The sequence below is a fragment of the Salvelinus fontinalis genome, chromosome 31 (genome assembly GCF_029448725.1).
Source record: "Salvelinus fontinalis isolate EN_2023a chromosome 31, ASM2944872v1, whole genome shotgun sequence".
Lineage (NCBI taxonomy): Eukaryota > Metazoa > Chordata > Actinopteri > Salmoniformes > Salmonidae > Salvelinus > Salvelinus fontinalis.
In genome coordinates, this window is record NC_074695.1 from 35279212 (window position 1) to 35300367 (window position 21156).

Sequence of the window (21156 nt, forward strand, 5' to 3'; positions counted from 1 at the left end):
TGAAAGGTGGCTGATATCATATTCCATAATCTAGACTGGGCCTCAAGGTCTGCAGCTCCACTGGTTTCTTTGGCCAATCAGTGATATTAATCAATCATTTCATCAAATAATTACCAAGGAGAAAAGAGCTAGCAGTATTTCGGATTTCAAGACTCTGATCTAGAGGATCTATTTCGTCCAAACCATTTATTTTACACAGTCCAGTGAGTTCTGTCAACGCAATTTGCCCCAATATTACATTTATATTAGTGGGGTTTGTTGGTACATCAGTCAATTGTAACTTTGTTAGATTCTAATGCCAAACGCTCCGTACATCAGTCTTGCCTGGTTGTTAAAAGCTCATGTCTGGCTTGCCCAATCACATGATCTCATTTGAACCCCTCTTTTTAATTATATTTATTTCTGTCTCTCTCTCGCTCTCAATCCTTTTTTCCTTATTGCAAAAAAATAAAGTTGCCAGCACAGCACACGACCCTCTTTTGATATTACGCCCTCCAAAAATAATCGCCCTTGGTTTTTTATCACGCTCCAGAGCCCCTGAACATGGGCCTGGGAGGCTCCTTGTTCCTCACTGACATGAATCCCTCTGTAGCTGTTCGTATTGCTGTGAGTGGCATGTGGAAGCCATTACTCTCTTTTATAGGTGGATGAGAGTTTGTGTGTAGCTGCTGGATCACAACGCTCCCATGATGTCATGACTCTGAGCCGTTATAACCAGTATGACCAGCTATCGTGTGTGTGTGTGTGTGTGTGTGTGTGTGTGTGTGTGCGCAAGTGTCTGTGTGTAGCTGCTGGATCACAACGCTCCCATGATGTCATGACTCTGGGGGTGTAGGGCCTGAGACTTGTTTCTTGTGGATGGCGGGTGCCATGGCAGGAGTTTGTGTATATGGGTTCCATTCCAAATGGCACCCTATTATCCATGTAGTGCACTACTTATGACCAGGGCACATACGGCTCTGGTCAAATGTAGTGCTATTTGGGACACATCCATGGAGTTGTCTGTGGAGCCAACCCCTGCAGTACATGATCTATATGCCATAATAAATATACTACTCTGAACCAAAGGAAATCTGAAAATAACCTTCCTTAATAGAGTACTGGGGTTTCATTCTATTTCAATATATTCTCTAATTATAGAGGTGAAATTAACAAGTACAGTAATGCTATCTGAAGACTAGTTTATCCTATATTCTGCTACATTCCTTCCAGTGACTACTTTACACTCAAGTTCCCTTAAGCTACAATATGTTCCATTACGATGTAATGATCACTATTCTACATTGAGCTTAGTCCAGTAGCATCCATATAGGTAGCGTCCATATAGGTAGCATCCATATAGGTAGCATCCATATAGGTAGCATCCATATAGGTAGCATCCATATAGCACGTCACCACTTGTAGCACTACATGAAATTATAATCTACAGTTTTATAAAATAGTTTGGTGTCTTGTTAACTCTAGTTCTGTCTCTCACCCTACTACCCATCCTCTGGCCGTCTGTCTCTCACCCTACCTGTCCTCTGGCAGTCTTTGTTTCTCACCCTACCTGTGCTCTGTTTCTCACTCTACCTGTCCTCTGTCTGTCTCCCACCCTACCTGTCCTCTGGCCGTCTCTGTCTGTCTATCTCTCACCCTACCTGTCCCTCCTGCTCTCTATCTAGTGAGAGGCCCAGCATTATAATACAGTATGGGCTCTTCGGTTATTTTCTTTCCCTTCTCCCTCACACCCTACCTTTCCCTACCCACTGTCCTGCTCACTCGCTCTACTTTTTAAATTTCTCTCACTATCTTTCTTTCTCTCTTTCTGTCTCGCACCCTCACACCCTACCTGTACCTGTCTCTCCTACTCTCTATCAAGCGAGAGACCCACCAGCTCGTAGCATGGGAGTTGGGATTCCCTAACGGAGCTGCGTCCTGCTGTCATGTCACAGGAGCGGAGCGCTAGCCACACCATATGCTCCGTCTGCCCATACTTTATTTATACTATAAAGGCGCCATGGAAACGCAGCCCTCCCAGTAGCCTACTTATTAATTACTCGCTGTTGACACTAATTTAATATTTTTCAACTTAAAAGTGTTTATTACTAGGACTGGCGTCACCCAGCCTCAGGTGTTGCAGGGACAACCTGGTCCTGACGGCCGCTCGCTCCCTTCCAAAGAGAAAGGATTTACTGAAATGCCATCTGTGGGACTTACCTTAACATGAACTTTGTGAAGGTTTAAAAACATTTTTATGTGAATGTTGGTCAAACTTGTAAAAATCTATAAACCTACAGTGGGCTCCCTAAAGTATTGGGACAGTGACACATTTTGTGTTGTTTTGGCTCTGTACAATGACTGTGAGGTTAAAGTGCAGAGAAAGTTAGACGCACAAATATCATACCCCCCGAAAATGCTAACCTCCCCTGTTATTGTAATGGTGAGAGGTTAGCATGTCTTGGGGGTGTGATATTTGTGCATCTGTGACTTTGTCACTGACCATTATTTACGATTAATTCTGGACTATCCGTAATCATGGTAGCATCCACATGACTGTAGAAGTGTTTAGAAACATATTATATTCTTATTTACAATAAAAGTGATTACAAAATGACAATACATTATTTACCATTATTTTCTATTGGACACAAAATAATCTGAAACACAACCGAAACAAACAGCAAAGGCATCCAACAAGTTTGTAGAGTCACAAGCTTGACGTAATCATTGCATGCTAGGAATATGGGACCAAATACTACTCTCTTGACTACTTTAGTGCACATATACAAGCATTTCGCTACACTCGCATTAACATCTGCTAACCATGTGTATGTGACAAATAAAATTTGATTTTATAAGTAATTTTTTCCCTAATGCTTTTGGTCCCCAAAAAGGGGGGGGGGGGTTATGTACAAAAACAGTTCACCCAATATAGATGAAAATACCCTCAAATTAAAGTTGACAGTCTGCACTTTGTATCATTTCAAATCCAGAGCCAAAACAACAAAACATTTGTCACTGTCCCAATAAGTTTGGAGCTCACTATATATATTTTTTAATAATTGGCCCCCGACCTCTTGTGATTTTGTAAATGTGACCCTCTTTCTAATCTACACTGAACAAAAATATACACCCAACATGCTACAATTTTTTATTTTACCTTTATTCAAGTAGGCAACTTCTGGTTACTAGTCCAACGCTCTAACCATTAGGCTACCTGCCGCCCCAAATTTCAGTTCATATAAGGAAAATCTGTCTATTGAAATAGGTAAATTAGGCCCTAATCTAGTCACAGATACCTTTTTAAAAAATAAGTATGGGCGTGGATTAAAAAAACGTATCTTATCTGGTGTGACCACCATTTGTGTGTGGCCACCATTTGCCTCATGCAGCGCAACACATCTCCTTCACATAGAGTTGATTGTGACCTGTGGAATGTTGTCACACCCCTCTTCAATGGCTGTGCGAAGTTGCTGGATATTAGCAGGAACTGGAACACGCCGTCGTACACATTGATCCAGAGCATCCCAAACATGCACAGTGGGTGACATGTCTGGTTATGGAGGCTATGAAAGAAAAAGGATGTTTTCAGCTTCCAGGAATTGTGTACGGATCCTTGCGACATGGGGCTGTGCATTATCATGCTGAAACATGAGGTGATGGCTGCGGATGAATGGCACAACAATGAGCCTCAGAATCTCATTACGGTATCTCTGTGTATTCAAATTGCCATGGACAAAATGCAATGGTGTTCTTTTTCTGTAGCTTATGCCTGCCGTACCATAACGCTACCATGGGGCACTCTGTTCAAAACATTGACATCAGCAAACCGCTCGCCCACACGACGCCATACACGCTGTCTGCCCGGTACAGTTGAAACCCGGATTCAGCCGTGAAGTGCATACTTCTCCAGCATGTCATTGGCCATCGAAGGTGAGTATTTGCCCACAGAAGTCGGTTACGATGCCAAACTGCAGTCAGGTCAAGACCGTGGTGAGGACGACGAGCACGCAGATGAGCTTCCCTGAGACAGTTTGTACAGAAGTTCTTCAGTTGTGCAAACCCACAGTTTCATCAGCTGTCCGGGTGGCTGGTCTCAGACGATCCGGCAGGTGAAGAAGCCACATGTGGAGGTCCTGGGCTGGCATGGTTACACATACTGTTGTGAGGCTTTGACATACTGCCAAATTCTCTAAAACAACGTTGGAGGTGGCTTATGGTAGAGAAATGAACATGAAATTCTCTGGCAACAGCTCTGGTGGACATTCCTGCAGTCAGCATACCAATTACACGCTCCCTCTAAACTTGAGATATCTGTGGCATTGTGCTATCTTACAAAACTGCACATTTTAGAGCATCCTTTTTATTGCACCTGTGTAATGACCAAGCTGTTTAAAACCTGTTATGGCTGCAGCCCGACACCGGTACACTTATGACAACATCCAGCTCAGGTGCAGGGCGCGAAATTCAAAATCTATTTTTTAAAAATATTTAACTTTCACACATTAACAAGTCCAATACAGCATTTGAAAGATAAACATCTTGTCGATCCAGCCAACATGTCCGATTTTTTAAATGTTTTACAGAGAAAACACCACATATGTTTATGTTAGCTCACCACCAAATAAAACAGCACAAGTAGGATGCAAGTAGCATGCACAAGCCAACCTAACTAACCTAGAACCAACCTAAATAACCTAGAAAAAACTACCTCAGATGACAGTCCTATAACATGTTACACAATAAATCTATGTTTTGTTCAAAAAATGTGCATATTTTAGCTATAAATCAGTTTTACATTACTGCTCCCATCATAGCTACAGTCTGAAATCGCACGGGAGTAGCCAGAGAAAATACAGACACCAACGTCAACTACTAATTACACATCATAAAACATTTCAGAAAAATATATGGTGGATAGCTAATGAAAGACAAAGATCGTGTGAATAGAGCCAATATTTCCGATTTTTGAAGTGTTTTACAGCGAAAATACAATATATCGTTATATTAGCTTACTACATTAGCTAGCACACGGCAGCATTGATTCTAGTCAAACGGTAGCATAGCACAGTTCGACAGATATATGAAAAAGCATCCCAAATTGGGTCCTTATCTTTGTTGATTTTCCATCAGAATGTTGTAAAGGGGTCCATTGTCCAGTACAGTCTTTGTTTGGGATCCAGAACGAACTATTTCCCTCTTGAATTAGCAAGCACACTGGCCGTTCTTCAAACAATTCTTGCGTCGCATCACGTCTAAAGTCCAGAATAAATTTCAATAATATAATTAAACTATATTGAAAAAACATACTTTAGGATGATTTTGTGACATGTATCAAATAATATCGAAGCCAGAGATCATATTCACCTTTAACGAGCGTTGTCCTGGAGCCGAGTCCATGTTCTACTTCGTGCCCAGAAAAAAATATAAAGTGCGCAGGTCTCACTCCAAGATGTTGTGTTCAGTCCCTGGACGAGATATTCAAGTCCTTTCTGCTCTCACTTCCGCATGACACCCAGAGGAAGGCGTATGACGTGTTTCTACAGTCCTAAGTGACATGCCCTTTTATAGACAAGCTCTTAAAGAGAGACCTCGCATTTGGAAATCTCAATTCCGGATAGGAAATGGGCTGTAAAAATAGTTCTGTTCCACTTAGAGAAATAATTCAAACGTTTTTAGAAACTAGAGACTGTTTTCTATCCAATAGTAGTAAATATATGCATATTGTAAGAGCAAAAATTGATTAAGAGGCCGTTTGAAAATGTGCACATATTTTCCAGTTTTTCAATACGCCCCCTGCAGCCATAAGAAGATAATCAGCTTCTTGATATGCCACACCTGTCAGGTGGATGGAGGATTTTGTCAAGAAGAAATGCTGACTTAACAGGGATGTAAACAAATTTGTGAACAAAACGAGAGAAATAATCTTTTTGTGCGTATGGAAATGTTCTGGGATATTTTATTTCGGCTCATGAGACATGGGACCAACACTTTGCATGTTGCGCATATATTTTTGTTCAGTGTATTTGAGTATCCCTGGTCTAGAGTTCCATTAACATGTGCAGAGTTCAACTACACACATGTTTCTAGGGTCGTGTTCATTCACCAAATGAAATAAAACAGACTGAAACAGGGAGGGACTAGCTAGACTTGTTCAATGCTTTTCATTGTCTGTTGCGAAACATTTTATAACGTTGTGTAGTCTAATAATGAAGCCAACCTATGATTGTCATCGACACAGTCAGCCTTCTCATGTCTCATCTGGCCACCACATTCACATTGGATCACAAAGATTTGTCTAAACTAGAAATGAAACACAGTACCAGTCAAACATTTGGACACACCTACTCATTCCAGGGGTTTTCTTTATTTTTACTATTTTCTACATTGTAGAATAATAGTGAAGACATCAAAACTATGAAATAACACATATAGAATCATGTAGTAACCAAAACATTGTTTAAAAAAATATTTATATTTGAGATTCTTCAAAGTAGCCACCCTTTACCTTAATGACAGCTTTGCACACTTTTTGTTTAACACTTTTATGGTTACTACATGATTCTATATGTGTTATTTCATAGTGTTGATGTCTTCACAATTATTCTACAATGTAGAAAATAGTAAAAATGAAGAAAAACCCTGGAATGAGTAGGTGTGTCCAAACGTTTGACTGGTACTGTACATATGCTATCGCTCCATTCAATCATGTCTTTCGATATTAAAACAATGGTGATAAATTCATATTCTGGGTATACTGTAGGTTTTGCATTTTCTGCATTTTCTGTCACATTGTCAGATGTTACCTCCTCCCCTCAGTATCCCTTTCCACACCAATAGTTGAATTGCAATTAATTTGTTTATTGGTTCCTTTTTTCAGGTGCCCTAGAATCTACAACATTGACCTTTAGACAGTTTAGGCCACACTGTGATAACATAAGACGTTGACTTTGTCCATTCAGAGTTGAAGCTGCTTAACATGCCTCCCCCCTGCCTCTCAATCTGTGTAATGAATGGCTCCCTATATGGTGCACTACTTTTGTCTAGAACCCCCCGGGCCCTGGTCAAAAGTAGTGCGCTATATAGGGAATAGGGTTCCATTTAGAACACACACTTTCTCTCCCTTCCTGGCAAGAAGTGTAATAGCATGTCATGTTTTTAATTGCAGAAATACATCCTTCCCCTCATTATGGGCAGCAAAGAGGACAAGAAGCATCTGCAGAGAATCGAGAGCAACATCGCCGAGATGAGTGGCACGCTGACACAGACAGGTGAAGATTAATATCTTCATCACTTCTCCCTCCCTCCTTAACATTTTCCGTCATTTATCTGTCGCCAAAATCGCCGCCGCGTGTTTTTAACAAACGACTCTGCTGTCATTTTGCTTTAATTTGAAATTGCTTGTTTACTGTCAGGCTCGGCCTCAATTAATTACGTTTCGCTGAAAAGCTCTTAACCTCAGAATATTAATGAGGAGTTGGGAAATGACAACTTTTTTTTGTCACTCCCTACCACCCTTCTTCCCTCCTTCCCACCCACCCTCTTTCTCTCTCTATACCGCTGTCTCGCCCTCTGTCTCTCTTTCTCTCTCTTGGTGGTGAGAAAGTTCATTTTAATTTTGCACTGGGAAGTGTGATGCTTGGCGGCTGGTCTCAGCGCAGGGCCTAGTGATTAAGTGTGCAGTGACAGGTGCGTCTCCCATGTAGGACAGGTGAGGAATCTCAACCTGGCTGTCAGAAACTGAGTGTGAGAGTGAGAGAACGTTGGGGGGGAGGGAAGAAAGAGATGCATCCCTCCCTCGCTCGGCGTCAGTGTAATTAAACATGGTGGGAAGAAGCGTGAACGAGGGACACCTCAGAGAGCAACTTTTGTCTTATTAGCGTAGCGTTGTTCAACTCTGGGCTGTTTTTTCCCCGTCTCTTTTAATTTGAGCGAGATGGATCTCTTGGTTTGAGACAGAAGAGTTGATCACACTTAGTGAAATAGTCCCGTAAGAGGTATTCGGTTGAATCATGAGAAGAGGAGGTACTGATGAATCAAAAGCATAGTAGAAGCTATACCCACACAGGGCATAAGTATGTTGAATCAACCTCATGTCATTTATTTTCAACATACTAACATTGAACATCAATTAATTTTTGGGTTGAAAAAATGCAAGTTGTCACGTGCATGTTCAACCACAAATCAACAACAAGATTTCAAGGGTGGGTTTATTTCAAGTAGGGTTCACGTTTGTTGACTATTCAATTAACCCTTTACCAGGGCTTTACAGTGCAACTATTTTACTTGCATATTCACCTAAAAAAAGTAAACTGAAATAAAATAATGAACAAACCTGTTTGAAAAACTAAAACTATACTGAAGCTATTAACTTTGACTCCAACTAACTACAATAAAAAACATCATGAATTATGTAATGTATTTTTTTGGGGGGGGGGGGGGGGGGTCAAATGGGGTTTTCAATGGGGTCTCAAGCTTCTGAATCTGGCTGGTCACATTGAGATTGACTTTATCATTTAAAGATGACATTGCCACAAGCATTACCGTAGATGTTGGCCGCATTTTATTGGTAAGGTTAAAGTATCCGAATGTAGACAGAAGTCCAGGAGTGAAGTCGGGGTGTGTGCATCTGCTACAGCCAAAATTCAGACGCTAATGTGGTTTTCCAACAGCAAGGCTCAGATCAACATGGCAGTGTTGCCATTGTTTCAAACCTGGGTTCAAATAATATTTAAAATATCTCAATTACTTCCAAATACATTCAAAGAAAGTATTCCGATTTTATATTCTATCTGACTTTTAATGTATTTGAAAATACACTTGGAAAGTATATGAAAATAATCAAAAACACTGACTCAAATACACTCCCATGCATTTCAAAGTACTTGAAAATTCTTAAAGCTGTTGAAAGGTTATGCTGAAGTACTGAAATTCCCACCTATGAAATATATGGTTCTCACAAAATGATGTGCTTGCTGGGTATCCTGCACAAAATAACCATAGGACAACCACACTCTCACCAAGCTCTAAGAAACATATGGTTCTCAGAATGTTATGTGCTAGCTGGGATTTGTGTACCTCACTTAGTGAGAGAGGACCTCAAATATCACATGTACACTACATTACCAAAAGTATGTGGACACCTGCTCGCTGAACATCTCATTACAAAATCAGGGGCATTAAAATGGAGTTGGTCCACCCTTTGCTGCTGTAACAGCCTCCACTCTTCTGGGAAGGATTTCCACTAGATGTTGAAACATTGCTACGGGGACTTGTTTCCATTCAGCCACAAGAGCATTAGTGAAGTCGAGGCACTGATGTTGAGTGATTAGGCTGTTGGCATTCGAATTCATCCCAACGGTGTTCGATGGGGTTGAGGTCAGGGCTTGGTTCAGGCCAGTGAAGTTCTTCCACACCGATCTTGACAAACCATTTCTGTATGGACTTCGCTTTGTCATGCTGCATTGTCATGCTGAAACAGGAAAGAGCCTTCACCAAAGTGTTGCCACAAAGTTGGAAGCAGAGAATCGTCTAGAATGTCGTTGTAAGCTGTAGCGTTAAGATTTCCCTTCACTGGAACTAAGGGGCCTTAGCTTAAAAAGTTAAGCAGTCTAAATACTTTCCGAATGCACTGTAGGTGCAATTTGGACATTATTAATCCCCAGAATGCAACCCACTGTGAAAGGTGGTGGTCGCCGACTTGACAAAAGTGATCCTCTCAGATGCACCTATTGAGATCGGCACGATGCAAGACTTTGCTCTCACACACTCGCGCTTCAAAGCACCTGTTTTCCCCCCAGAAATTGACCCACACTACTACTGTTTACTTGGTGCATCTACGTTGTCTCGCTGAGTCTACCTTTAAACGCAATGTAAAATATATTACCCATCACCTTGGCAAGAAGTGACATCCCCAAAAACATAAAAACTATACATGAATGGCTTCTAGCTTCCCAAGCATAGGGTTACTTGCTGTACCGAAACCACTAGAGGTTATTTTCCTGACATCACACTCCGAGGGCCCTCACCTCCTCCCCGTAGGCTGTCTCATCGTTGTTGGTAATCAAGCCTACCACTGTCGTCTGCAAACTGGATGGTGTGCTTGGCCACACAGTCGTGGGTGAACAGGGAGTACAGGAGGGACTTGTGAGGCATCTGTTTCTCAAACTAGACACTCTAATGTACTTGTCCTCTTGCTCAGTTGTGCACCAGGGCCTCCCACTCCTCTTTCTATTCTGGTTAGAGCCAGTTAGCGCTGTTCTGTGAATGGAGTAGTACACAGCATTGTACGAGATCTTCAGTTTCTTGGCAATTTCTCACATGGAAAAGCCTTAATTTCTCAGAACAAGAATAGACTGACGAGTTTCAGAAGAAAGTTCTTTGTTTCTAGACATTTTGAGCCTGTAATCGAACCCACAAATGCTGATGCTCCAGATACTCAACTAGTCTAAAGAAGGCAGTTTTATTGCTTCTTTAATCAGAACAACAGTTTTCAGCTGTGCTAACATAATTGCAAAAGGGTTTTCTAATGATCAATTAGCCTTTTAAAATGATAAACTTGGATTAGCTAACACAACATGCCATTGGAACACAGGAGTGATGGTTGCTGATAATGGGCCTCTGTATGCCTATGTAGATATTCCATTTAAATTCTGACTTTTCCAGCTATAATAGTAATTTACAACATTAACAATGTCTTCACTGTATTTCTGATCAATTTGATGTTATTTTAATGGACAAAAAATGTGCTTTTATTCAAAAACAATGACATTTCTAAATGACCCCAAACTAGTGTATGTCTCGTGTTTGAGCCGCTGAATTGCGACTCCACTTTGTCTCTATACTGACACTTTGCTTGTTTGATTACCTTACAGAGGGAATAACTACACTGTTTGTATTCGCCCATCTTTCCAGTCGCCTTGACATGATTAAATGCGGTGGTACGTGCTTTCAGTTTTGCACAAATGCTGCCATCAATCCACGGTTTCTGGTTAGGGAAGGTTTTAATAGTCACAGTGAGTACAGAACATATCCAAGTCCAGGTAAATGAAGCAATCTTGAAGCGTGGAATTAGATTGGTCAGACCAGCGTTGTATAGAGCTAAGCACGGGCGATTCCTGTTTTTGTTTCTGCCTATAGGAGGGGCGCAACAAGATGGAATCATGGTCAGATTTGCCAAATGAGGGCAGGGGAGGGCCTTGTATGTGTTGCGGAAGTTAGAGTAGCAATGTTCGAGTGTGTTACTCGCTCGTGTACTGCAATCAATATGCTGATAGAATTTAGGTAGCCTTGTTCTCAAATTAGGTTAGTTAAAATCCCCAACTATAATAAATGCAGCCTCGGGATGTATGGTTTCCAGTTTGCATAAAGTCCAGTGAAGTTCCTTGATGTCTGTCTTGGTGTAACGGCTGTCGTCTTCCTCCTCTTCCTCGGACGAGGAGAGGAGAGAAGGATCGGTGGACCAATACGCAGCAAGGTATGATGACATAAAGTAATTTATTGAAAGACAAAGACGAATACGAAAACACTTGGAAAATTACAAAATAAGAAAACGACGTAGACGAAACCTGAACATGAACTTACATAACTACACGTAGAACTCACGGACAGGAACAGACTACATCAAACGAATGAACAACCAAACAGTCCCGTATGGTGCAGACACAGACACGGACGACAATCACCCACAAACAAACAGTGAGAAACAACCTCCCTATGTATGTCTATCAATCAGAGGAAAACAAAAACACCTGTCTCTGATTGAGAGCCATACAAGGTCAATTAACCCTTTAACCCAACATAGAAACACAACACATAGAAATGCCCACCCAGCTCACGCCCTGACCAATAAACACATACAAAACAAGAGGAAACAGGTCAGGAACGTGACACTTGGTATCCGCTTGCGGGGGGATATACACGGCTGTGATGATAACCGAGGAGAGTTCTCTTGGGAGATAATACGGTCGCCATTTGATTGTGAGGATTTCTAGGTGAGGTGAACAAAAGGACTTGAGTTCTTGTATGTTATTACAATTACACCATGAGTCATTAATCATGAAACATACACCCACGCCCTTCTTCTTACCGGAAAAATGTTTGTTCCTGTCGGCACGATGCACTGAAAATCCTGTTGGCTGTACGGACTCTGACAGCATGTCCCCAGCTAGCCATGTCTCTGTGAAACAGAGTATGTTACAATCTCGGATATCTCTTTGGAAAGCAACTCTTGCCCTAATTTCGTTGACTTTGTTTACTTGTGATGGGACATTAGCGAGTAATATACTCGGAAGCGCTGGGTGGTGTGTACACATCCGAGGCCTCACTAGAAGACCGCTCCGGTACCTTCTTCTTCCACGCCGTTGTTTTGGGTCAGCCTCTGGAATCAGTTCAAATGCCCTGGGAGGGGAAGACAAGGATCCGCTTTGGGACAGTCGTATTCCTGGTCATTGTGCTCTCAGAGAGTTGTCTCTCTGATTTCCAATAGTTCTTCCCGGCTGTATGTAATAACACTTAAGGTTTTCTCGGCTAACAATGTAAGAAATAATACATTAAAAATAGAAAATACCTCACAGTTTCCGAAGGAAATCCATCGGCGCTATCTTACAATATACAAACAAAATATATATTTTTTAAATAAAACTTACACATTTATTTAGTTCATCTGAAACTAAACTGAATTTCAAATAAAAATCTTAAAACTAATAGAAATAAAAACTGATAGAAAAACACATAACAACCTTGCTGCTGACATGCAGTTGGGATTGTATTAACATAAGTAACAATAGTTTTTGAGTGGATTATCCCTTTAATTTTCTAAATGCCAGTCCTTCAGCAATGGTACATTGTTAATATGACAAACTCTTCTTGCAGAGTGATGCCAAGCAGCTAGATAGTTTGCTATCATCTAACAATGATCACGAGTCGTGGCTGAATGACAACACGGATAATATAGAGCTGGTGGGATTTTCCATGCATCGGCAGGACAGAGAAGATACGTCTGGTAAGACGAGGGGCGGGGGTGTGTGTCAGATGACGCGGATGCTACACTACAGGTCTGTTTTGCTAGCACAGATGGGAATATGTTCCGTGATTCATCCAATGGCATTGAGGAGTATACCAGCTCAGTCATCGGCTTCATCAATAAGTGCATTGACGACGTCGTCCCCACAGTGACCATATGTACATATCCCAACCAGAAGCCATGAATTACAGGTAACATCCGCATCAAGCTAAAGCCTAGAGCTGCTGCTTTCAAGGAGAGGGACACTAATCCGGACGCTAATATGAAATCCTGCTTCGCTCATAGAAGAACCATCAAACATGCAAAGCGTCAAAACAGGATTAAGATTGAATCCTACTACACCGGCTCTGACTCACGTCGGATGTGCCAGGGATTGAAAACTATTACAGACTACAAAGGGAAACCTAGCCGCAAGCTTCCCAGTGATGCGAGCCTACTAGACCAGCTAAATGCCTTTTTATGCTCGCTTTGAGGCAAGCAACACTGAAGCATGCATGAGAGCACCAGCTGTTCCCAGATGACTGTGTGATAACGCTCTTGGTAGCTGATTTGAGCAAGACCTTTAAATAGGTCAACATTTACAAAGCCGCAGGGCCAGACGGATTACCAGGACTTTCAACCTCTCCCTGACCGAGTCTGTAATACCTACATGTTTCAAGCAGACCACCGTAGTCCCTGTGCCCAAGGAAACGAAGGTAACCTGCCTAAATTATTACCGCCCCGTTGCACTCGCGTTGGTCGCCATTAAGTCTTTGAAAGGCTGATCATGGCTCACATCAACTGCATCATCCCGGATACCCTATACCCACTCCAATTCACATACCACCTCAACAGATCCACAGATGACGCAATCTCAATCACACTCCACACTGCCCTTTCCCACCTAGACAAAATTATCACCTATGTGAAAATGCTGTTCATTGACTACAGCTTAGCGTTCAACACCATAGTGCCCACAAAGCTCATCACTAAGCTAAGGACCCTGGGACTAAACACCTCCCTCTACAACTGGATCCTGGACTTCCTGATGGGCCTCCCCCAGGTGGTAAGGGTAGGCAACAACACGTTTGCCAAGTTGATCCTCAACAGGGGTGCATGCTTAGTCCCCTCCTGTACTCCCTCTTCACCCACGACTACGTGGCCAAACACGACTCCAACACCATCATTAAGTTTGCTGACGACACAAAAGTGGTAGGCCTGATTACCAACAACGATGAGACAGCCTATAGGGAGGAGGTCAGAGACCTGACAGAGTGGTGCCAGGACAACAACCTCTCCATCAATGTGAGCAAGACAAAGGACTACAAGTCATGGACTACAGGAAAAGGCGGGCCAAATAGGCCTCCATTAACATCGACGGGGCTGTAGTGGAGCCAGTTGAGAGCTTTACGTTCCTTGGTGTCCACATCACCAACAAACTTTCATGGTCCAAACACACCAAGAAAGTCTTGAAGAGGGCACAACAACACCTTTTCCCCCTCAGGAGACTGAAAATATTTATCATGGGTCCCCAGATCCTCAAAAAAGTTCTACAGCTGCACCATCGAGAGCATCCTGACGGATTGCATCACCGCCTGGTATGGCACCTGCTCTGCATCTGACCGCAAGGCACTACAGAGGGTAGTGCGTATGGCCCAGTATATCACTGGGGCCAAGCTTCCCGCCATCCAGGACCTATATACTAGGCGGTGTCAGAGGAAAGCCCAAAAAATTGTCAAAAACTCTGGTCACCTAAGTCATAGACTGTTCTCTCTGCAGCCACACGGCAAGCGGTACCAGAGCGCACAGGCTTGGACCAAAAGGCTCCTTTAACAGCTTCTACTCCCAAGCCATAAGACTGCTGAACAATTATTAGCCACCAGGACTATTTACATTGACCCACCCCACCATTTGTTTTTACACTGCTGCTACTTGCTGATTATTATCTATGCATAGTCACGTTACCCCTACCTATATGAACAAATTACCTCGACTAACCTGTACCCCCGCACATTGACTCGGTACCGGTACCCCCTGTATATAGCCTCGTTGTTGTTATTTTGTGTTACTTTTTATTATTTTTTACTTTTGTTTATTTGCGGTAACATTTTCTCTTTCTTGAACTTGGTTAAGGGCTTGAAAGTAAGCATTTCACGGTAAGGTCTACACCTGTTGTATTCGGCGCAAGTGACAAATAAAGTTTGATTTGATAACCTATGTAATGAAATATACTGTATAGGTGAATTTCTGAAACTATGCCCGACAGTGCAATTATATCCACTTTATAACATTTATTAAACTGTGCTGCAGCAGACTGAAACATTTTAATCATCCCAACTATACTGAACTAAAATATATACGCAACATGTAAAGCTTTATTAGCTGAAATTAAAGATCCCAGACATTTTTGATATGCACAGCTTGTTTCTCTCAAATTTTGTGCATACATTTGTTTGCATCCTTGTTAGTGAGCATTTCTCCTTTGCCAAGATAACCCATCCACCTGACAGGTGTGGCATATCAAGAAGCTGATTAAACAGCATGATCATTACACAGGTGCAGCTTGTGCTGGGGACAATAAAATGTCACTCTAAAATGTGCGGTTTTGTCACACAACACAATGCCACAGATGTCTTCAGTTTTGAGGGAGTGTACAATTGGCATGCTGACTGCAGGAATGTCTACCGAGCTGTTGCCAGAGAATTCTTATGTTCATTTCTCTACCATAAGCCGCCTCCAACATCGTTTTAGAGAATTTGTCAGTACGTCCAGCCGGCCTCACAATCGCAGACCACGTGTAACTACGCCAGCACAGGACATCCAAATCCAGCCATCCGGACAGCTGATGAAACTGAGTATTTCTGTCTGTAATAAAGCCCTTTTGTGGCGAGAATCTCATTGGCTGGGCCTGGTTCCCCAGTGGGTGGGCCTATGCCTTCCTAGGCCCAACCATGGCTGAGCCCCTGCCCAGTTGTGATATCCATAGATTAGGGCTTAATTAATTTATTTAAATTGACTGATTTCCTTTGTAATGAGTTACAGTACATATCATCTTTGAAATTCTTGCAAGTTGCTTTCATATTTCTGTTCAGTATAAACTCAGCAAAAAAAGACCCTGTCTTTCAAAGATAATTCGTAAAATCCAAATAACTTCACAGATCTTCATTGTAAAGGGTTTAAACACTGTTTCCCATGCTTGTTCAATGAACCATAAACAATTAATGAATATGCACCTGTGGAACGGTCATTAAGACACTAACAGCTTACAGACGGTAGGCAATTAAGGTCACAGTTATGAAAACTTAGGACACTAAAGAGGCCTTTCTACTGACTCTAAAAAAAACCCACCAAAAGTAAGATGCCCAGGGTCCCTACTCATCTGTGTGAACGTGCCTTAGGCATGCTGCAAAGAGGCATGAGGACTGCAGATGTGGCTAGGGCAATAAATTGCAGTGTCCGTACTGTGAAACGCCTAAGACAGCGCTACAGGGAGACAGGACAAACAGCTGATCGTCCTCGCAGTGGCAGACCACGTGTAACAACACCTGCACAGGATCGGTACATCCGAACATCACACCTGTGGGACAGGTACAGGATGGCAACAACAACTGCCCGAGTTACACCAGGAACGCACAATCCCTCCATCAGTGGTCAGACTGTCCACAATAGGCTGAGAGAGGCTGGACTGAGGGCTTGTTTGTAGGCCTGTTGTAAGGCAGGTCCTCACCAGACATCACCGGCAACAACGTCGCCTATGGGCACAAACCGACCTTCGCTGGACCAGACAGGACTGGCAAAAAGTGTTCTTCACTGGTGAGTCGCTGTTTTGTCTCACTAGGGGTGATGGTCAGATTCGCGTTTATCTTTGAAGGAATGAGCGTTACACCGAGGCCTATACTCTGGAGCGGGATCGATTTGGAGGGTCTGTCATGGTCTGGGGCGGTGTGTCACAGCATCATCGGACTGAGCTTGTTGTCATTGCAGGCAATCTCAACACTGTGCGTTACAGGGAAGACATCCTCCTCCCTCATGTGGTACCCTTCCTGCAGGCTCATCCTGACATGACCATCCAGCATGACAATGCCACCAGCCATACTGCTCGTTCTGTGTGTGATTTCCTGCAAGACAGGAATGTCAGTGTTCTGCCATGGCCAGCGAAGAGCCAGGATCTCAATCCCATCCCGTTCAGGGACACATTATTCCATTTTGGTTAGTCACATGTCTGTGGAACTTGTTCAGTTTATGTCTCAGTTGTTGAATCTTGTTATGTTCATACAAATATTTACACATGTTAAGTTTGCTGAAAATAAACGCAGTTGACAGTGAGAGGACGTTTATTTTTTTGCTTTGTTTATATCATCCAGTCAAACAAACTGTATTACCTACAGTCAAGGAAAGAATGTGAATGGAAAAGTGGTCATACTGTCAGTTTGATTGGATCTTACCGTTCTATTGTGTTTTAGGAAGGTGGGTAGTTGGCAGTCGGGTGCGTGTTGATTGTATGAGATTGTGTGCAAGGTGTGCCTCCCGCAATCTGATTAACAAATGAGTTATTTTATTGTCATTTTGGCCCCAGCTATGCAAACACATTTCCTCCGTATAACATAAGTCCTGTTTTGTTTATTGTTAAAGAACCGATTCCATGATAAGAGTCCCTTGTATTCCGTAGGGAGCTGATATTCCAGACCTTAAGCCCTCTCATGGAAACCCACTGTCGTTTCCCTCAGTCACCACGGCAAACTAATTTGCTGTGACTGCAGTAGCCAAGCTGCTATTGTAGTTAATGACTGTTGCAGTTAACAGTTGGGGAGAGGGTTTGCAATTACACTGAGAGCCACCCCCCCCTTCTCTCCCTTTTTCTCCTCACAACGCTGAGTAATAGCGTCCGACTGCCTGGCTGCCAATTGCTTGAACCCCTTTTGTTAAAGTTCATGTATTGCTCTAGTGCCGGGCGCAATGAAGTGATGTATCCTTTTGAATACAACTGCATTACTCTCTTCGCCCAGAGTAGGGCCTTGACTCCCATTATGATTTCCCTACAACTTCACACGGACAATTAATGAATGGGTCTTGGAAGCACTTCAGCACACACAGCCTGTAATGGAATTGTGCGGTTGTTTGGCCCTCTTTGTCAGTGGGAACCATATTGGTGACCAGCTGGCCATTAAAGGCGGAGACAGGCCTGGACATATGTAGTGTACATTATATGGAGGTATTTACTGAATAATTTACTGAATACACAATGTCGGCCACTTCGGCAGCAGCTGCGAGTCCCTGCTCTGTCTCTCAAATTCATGCTCTTGCCCAGCTACAAAGTCTCCTTCTGATGATTCAAGCCAGACAAAGTCATTGACCTCATTATTATTGGCTTCATATCTGCGATAGCGAGGGGTAACAATACACAGTGGCTAAGAACTGGATGGACTAAAATGGTGGCATGCAAGATCTGCACAAGCAGTTTACTCTTTGCGCCTCAGTCTCAATTATCATTTTGAAAGTATAGTCTTAGTGGCTAGCGACTTCACTCCAACATCTGGAATTGTTGATGTATTGCGGTGTCGTCGCAGTAGCCAGTTACAGTAATGAGCATTGAGCAACTAAATGTGTAGTTTACATACCCTGAAGTCACTCACACTTTTTTTGGGGGGGGGGGGGGACAAGGTTGTGGGTTCTGGAAAATTGACCCAGAGTCAACCTTAGGGTTGCAAACGTTCCTAAAAAAAATACAGAAATAGTTTTTCCAAAATAATGGTTTGAGGATTTTAGATTTCCTGCTTATTCCCACTTTATTCCCACCGGGAATCTTTCAACCAGAATTTTCCAACGGTACAGAATGTCACCTTTTATTTGAGGGTATTTTCATACATATCTGTTTTTAACATTTAGAAATGAAATCACTTTATATATCTTGTCCCCCCCTTTTGAAGAAGTCGTAAGTATTTGGACAAATTCATGTATAGTGTATTAAAGTAGTCAAAAGTGTAGTATTTGTTGCCTATTCCTAGCATGCAATGACTACATCAAGCTTGTGACTACAAACTTGTTTGATGCATTTGCAGTTTGCTTTAGTTGTGTTTTGGATTATGTTTTGCCCAATAGGAACTGAGTGGTGATTAATCGTTTGTGTAATTTTTGAGTCACTTTTATTGTAAATAAGATTAGAAGATGTTTCTGAACACTTCTACATTAATGTGGATGCTACCATGATTACTGATAATTATGAATGAATCATGAATAATGATGATCATACCCCCACAATCATGAAGAAATATCAAACCCTCAAAAACATGCAAACCTCTCACCATTACCAATAACAGGGGAGGTTAACAGTTTTCGGGGCATATGATCTTTGTGCCTCTGTTCATTTCTCACTTATCATTATTCACAAATCATTCATGATTATTCCTGATCAGGGTAGCATCCACGTTATTGTAGTGTTCTGAAACATCTTATATTCTTATTTACAATAAAAGTGACTCCAAAATTACATGATTCACCATTCAGTTCCTATTGGGCAAAACACGATCTGAAACACAACCAAAACCAATTGCATCCTGCAAGTTTGTAAAGTCACCAGCTTGATGTAGTCAATGTGTGCAAGGAATATGGAACCAAATACTAAACCTTTGACTACTTTAATACACTATAAGTGAATTTGTCCAAATACTTATGACTTCTTCAAATGGGGTGAGTAAATACATTAAGTGCTTTTGTTTCTACTAAACCATGTATGAAAATACCCTCAAATAAAAGATGACATTCTGCACTGTCTCCTCATTTTGATCTCAAACAAAAAATGCTGGAGGATAGAGCCAAATGTAAAAAATGTAGCTTCACTGTCCAAATAAATACGGAGGAGAGTGTATGTCAGGTGACCTAAAGTTTTTGCGTCAGGGTCCCATTTTTGTCAAACTGATGCTTATAGCTCAGCACTGGCACATTGGTGTCTGTCCAGTCTTGCACAGTAGGCAAGCTTTTAACCATTCGCTGACACCAACCTCAAGTGTAGCCAGCTACAATATCTGTTGATGTTAATGCAATTAGGCTTGATTTAACACTTTGCACGACAGTGATTTATATGAATGTTTATTATCTTTCGGTAATAGAATCAGTCGGTGAAACTTAATGCATTGTTTGGTAATACACGTGCGACTGGAAAGCAAGGGGCCAACAAACTGGGGCTCGTGTTATTTGAAATCATACACCCTCTTCTTACACCAACACTTGAAATAATTCAATCTTCAAAGTCAATGAGAAAAGAGCAATATTTATTGGGATTAGGCGGGACATTTTGTCTGGCAGCCTCCACCCAAATGAGGCATTTTTTCCCCCTTTGTTGATCGTTTGAGGATTTAAGATGCATTTGAAGCCAGTGTCTGCATGGATAATGGAAGGTTAGAGACTGTTATTTGATTTAAGTTCAGACACCAGAGATTAATATCTTTATTTTACACGTCAAAAATATCCCAAAGCATCTATGACTGAAAAGCTGGGGCCAATTTGACTGGTTATTGGATATCATTATAAATATCAAGAGGTCAACTTTAATAAATGACTTAGGCCTATACTTTTTATTTTTTGTATTGTTTTTACAGATATTGTATTTGAGTTGGACTTCTCTGGACTAACTTAACTGAAAGTAAAAATGTTCCAGCTTCCTCTACTTTATGCTTCCACTAAATAAAACTTTAGTATCAGCTGACATCCAGCGTTTTAAGTGTACCTGTTGTCTCTGTTTGCAGTGACCCAGCTCCAGCAGACCCTGGCTACAGTACAGGACCTCCTGGTCCAGCAGCAGCAGAAAATGCATGACCTGTCTCAGGAGCTATCTACCTCTGAGGTACGACATCATCAGACTTTCACACACACACTCAAACACATATGCTTAATCTCACCTGTCTCTCAGGCTACTGGTGCCGTACACACTAGTCTGGCTCAGACCTGGGTCAAATACGTAGATCAAATACTTTATATGTATTTGAGTGGTGCTTGATTTTTTTAGTTTGCAACTTTTGGGACAATTTTACTGGTTCTGTTTTACTGGGGAAACAAAAAATGCAATACAAGTATTTGAAAGTGTTTGAATTAGTATTTGAACCAGGTCTGGTCTGGCTACAGCCAGTGGTAAAAAGAAGTAGAACACACTCCACCTGTCGGCTGTTTTTAGTGGA

The 21156-nt window shown here is 41.9% G+C and overlaps 1 protein-coding gene across 1 annotated transcript in view; it reads left to right on the forward strand.

The window, feature by feature from the left end:
* Positions 1 to 21156, forward strand: part of pex14 (peroxisomal biogenesis factor 14) — a 103580-nt gene that overhangs the window by 71682 nt on the left and 10742 nt on the right. The window contains exons 6-7 of the mRNA XM_055892364.1: positions 7151 to 7253; positions 20728 to 20825. Of these exons, the coding sequence (XP_055748339.1) occupies positions 7151 to 7253; positions 20728 to 20825 (201 nt within the window). The remainder of the gene's footprint in view (positions 1 to 7150; positions 7254 to 20727; positions 20826 to 21156) is intronic.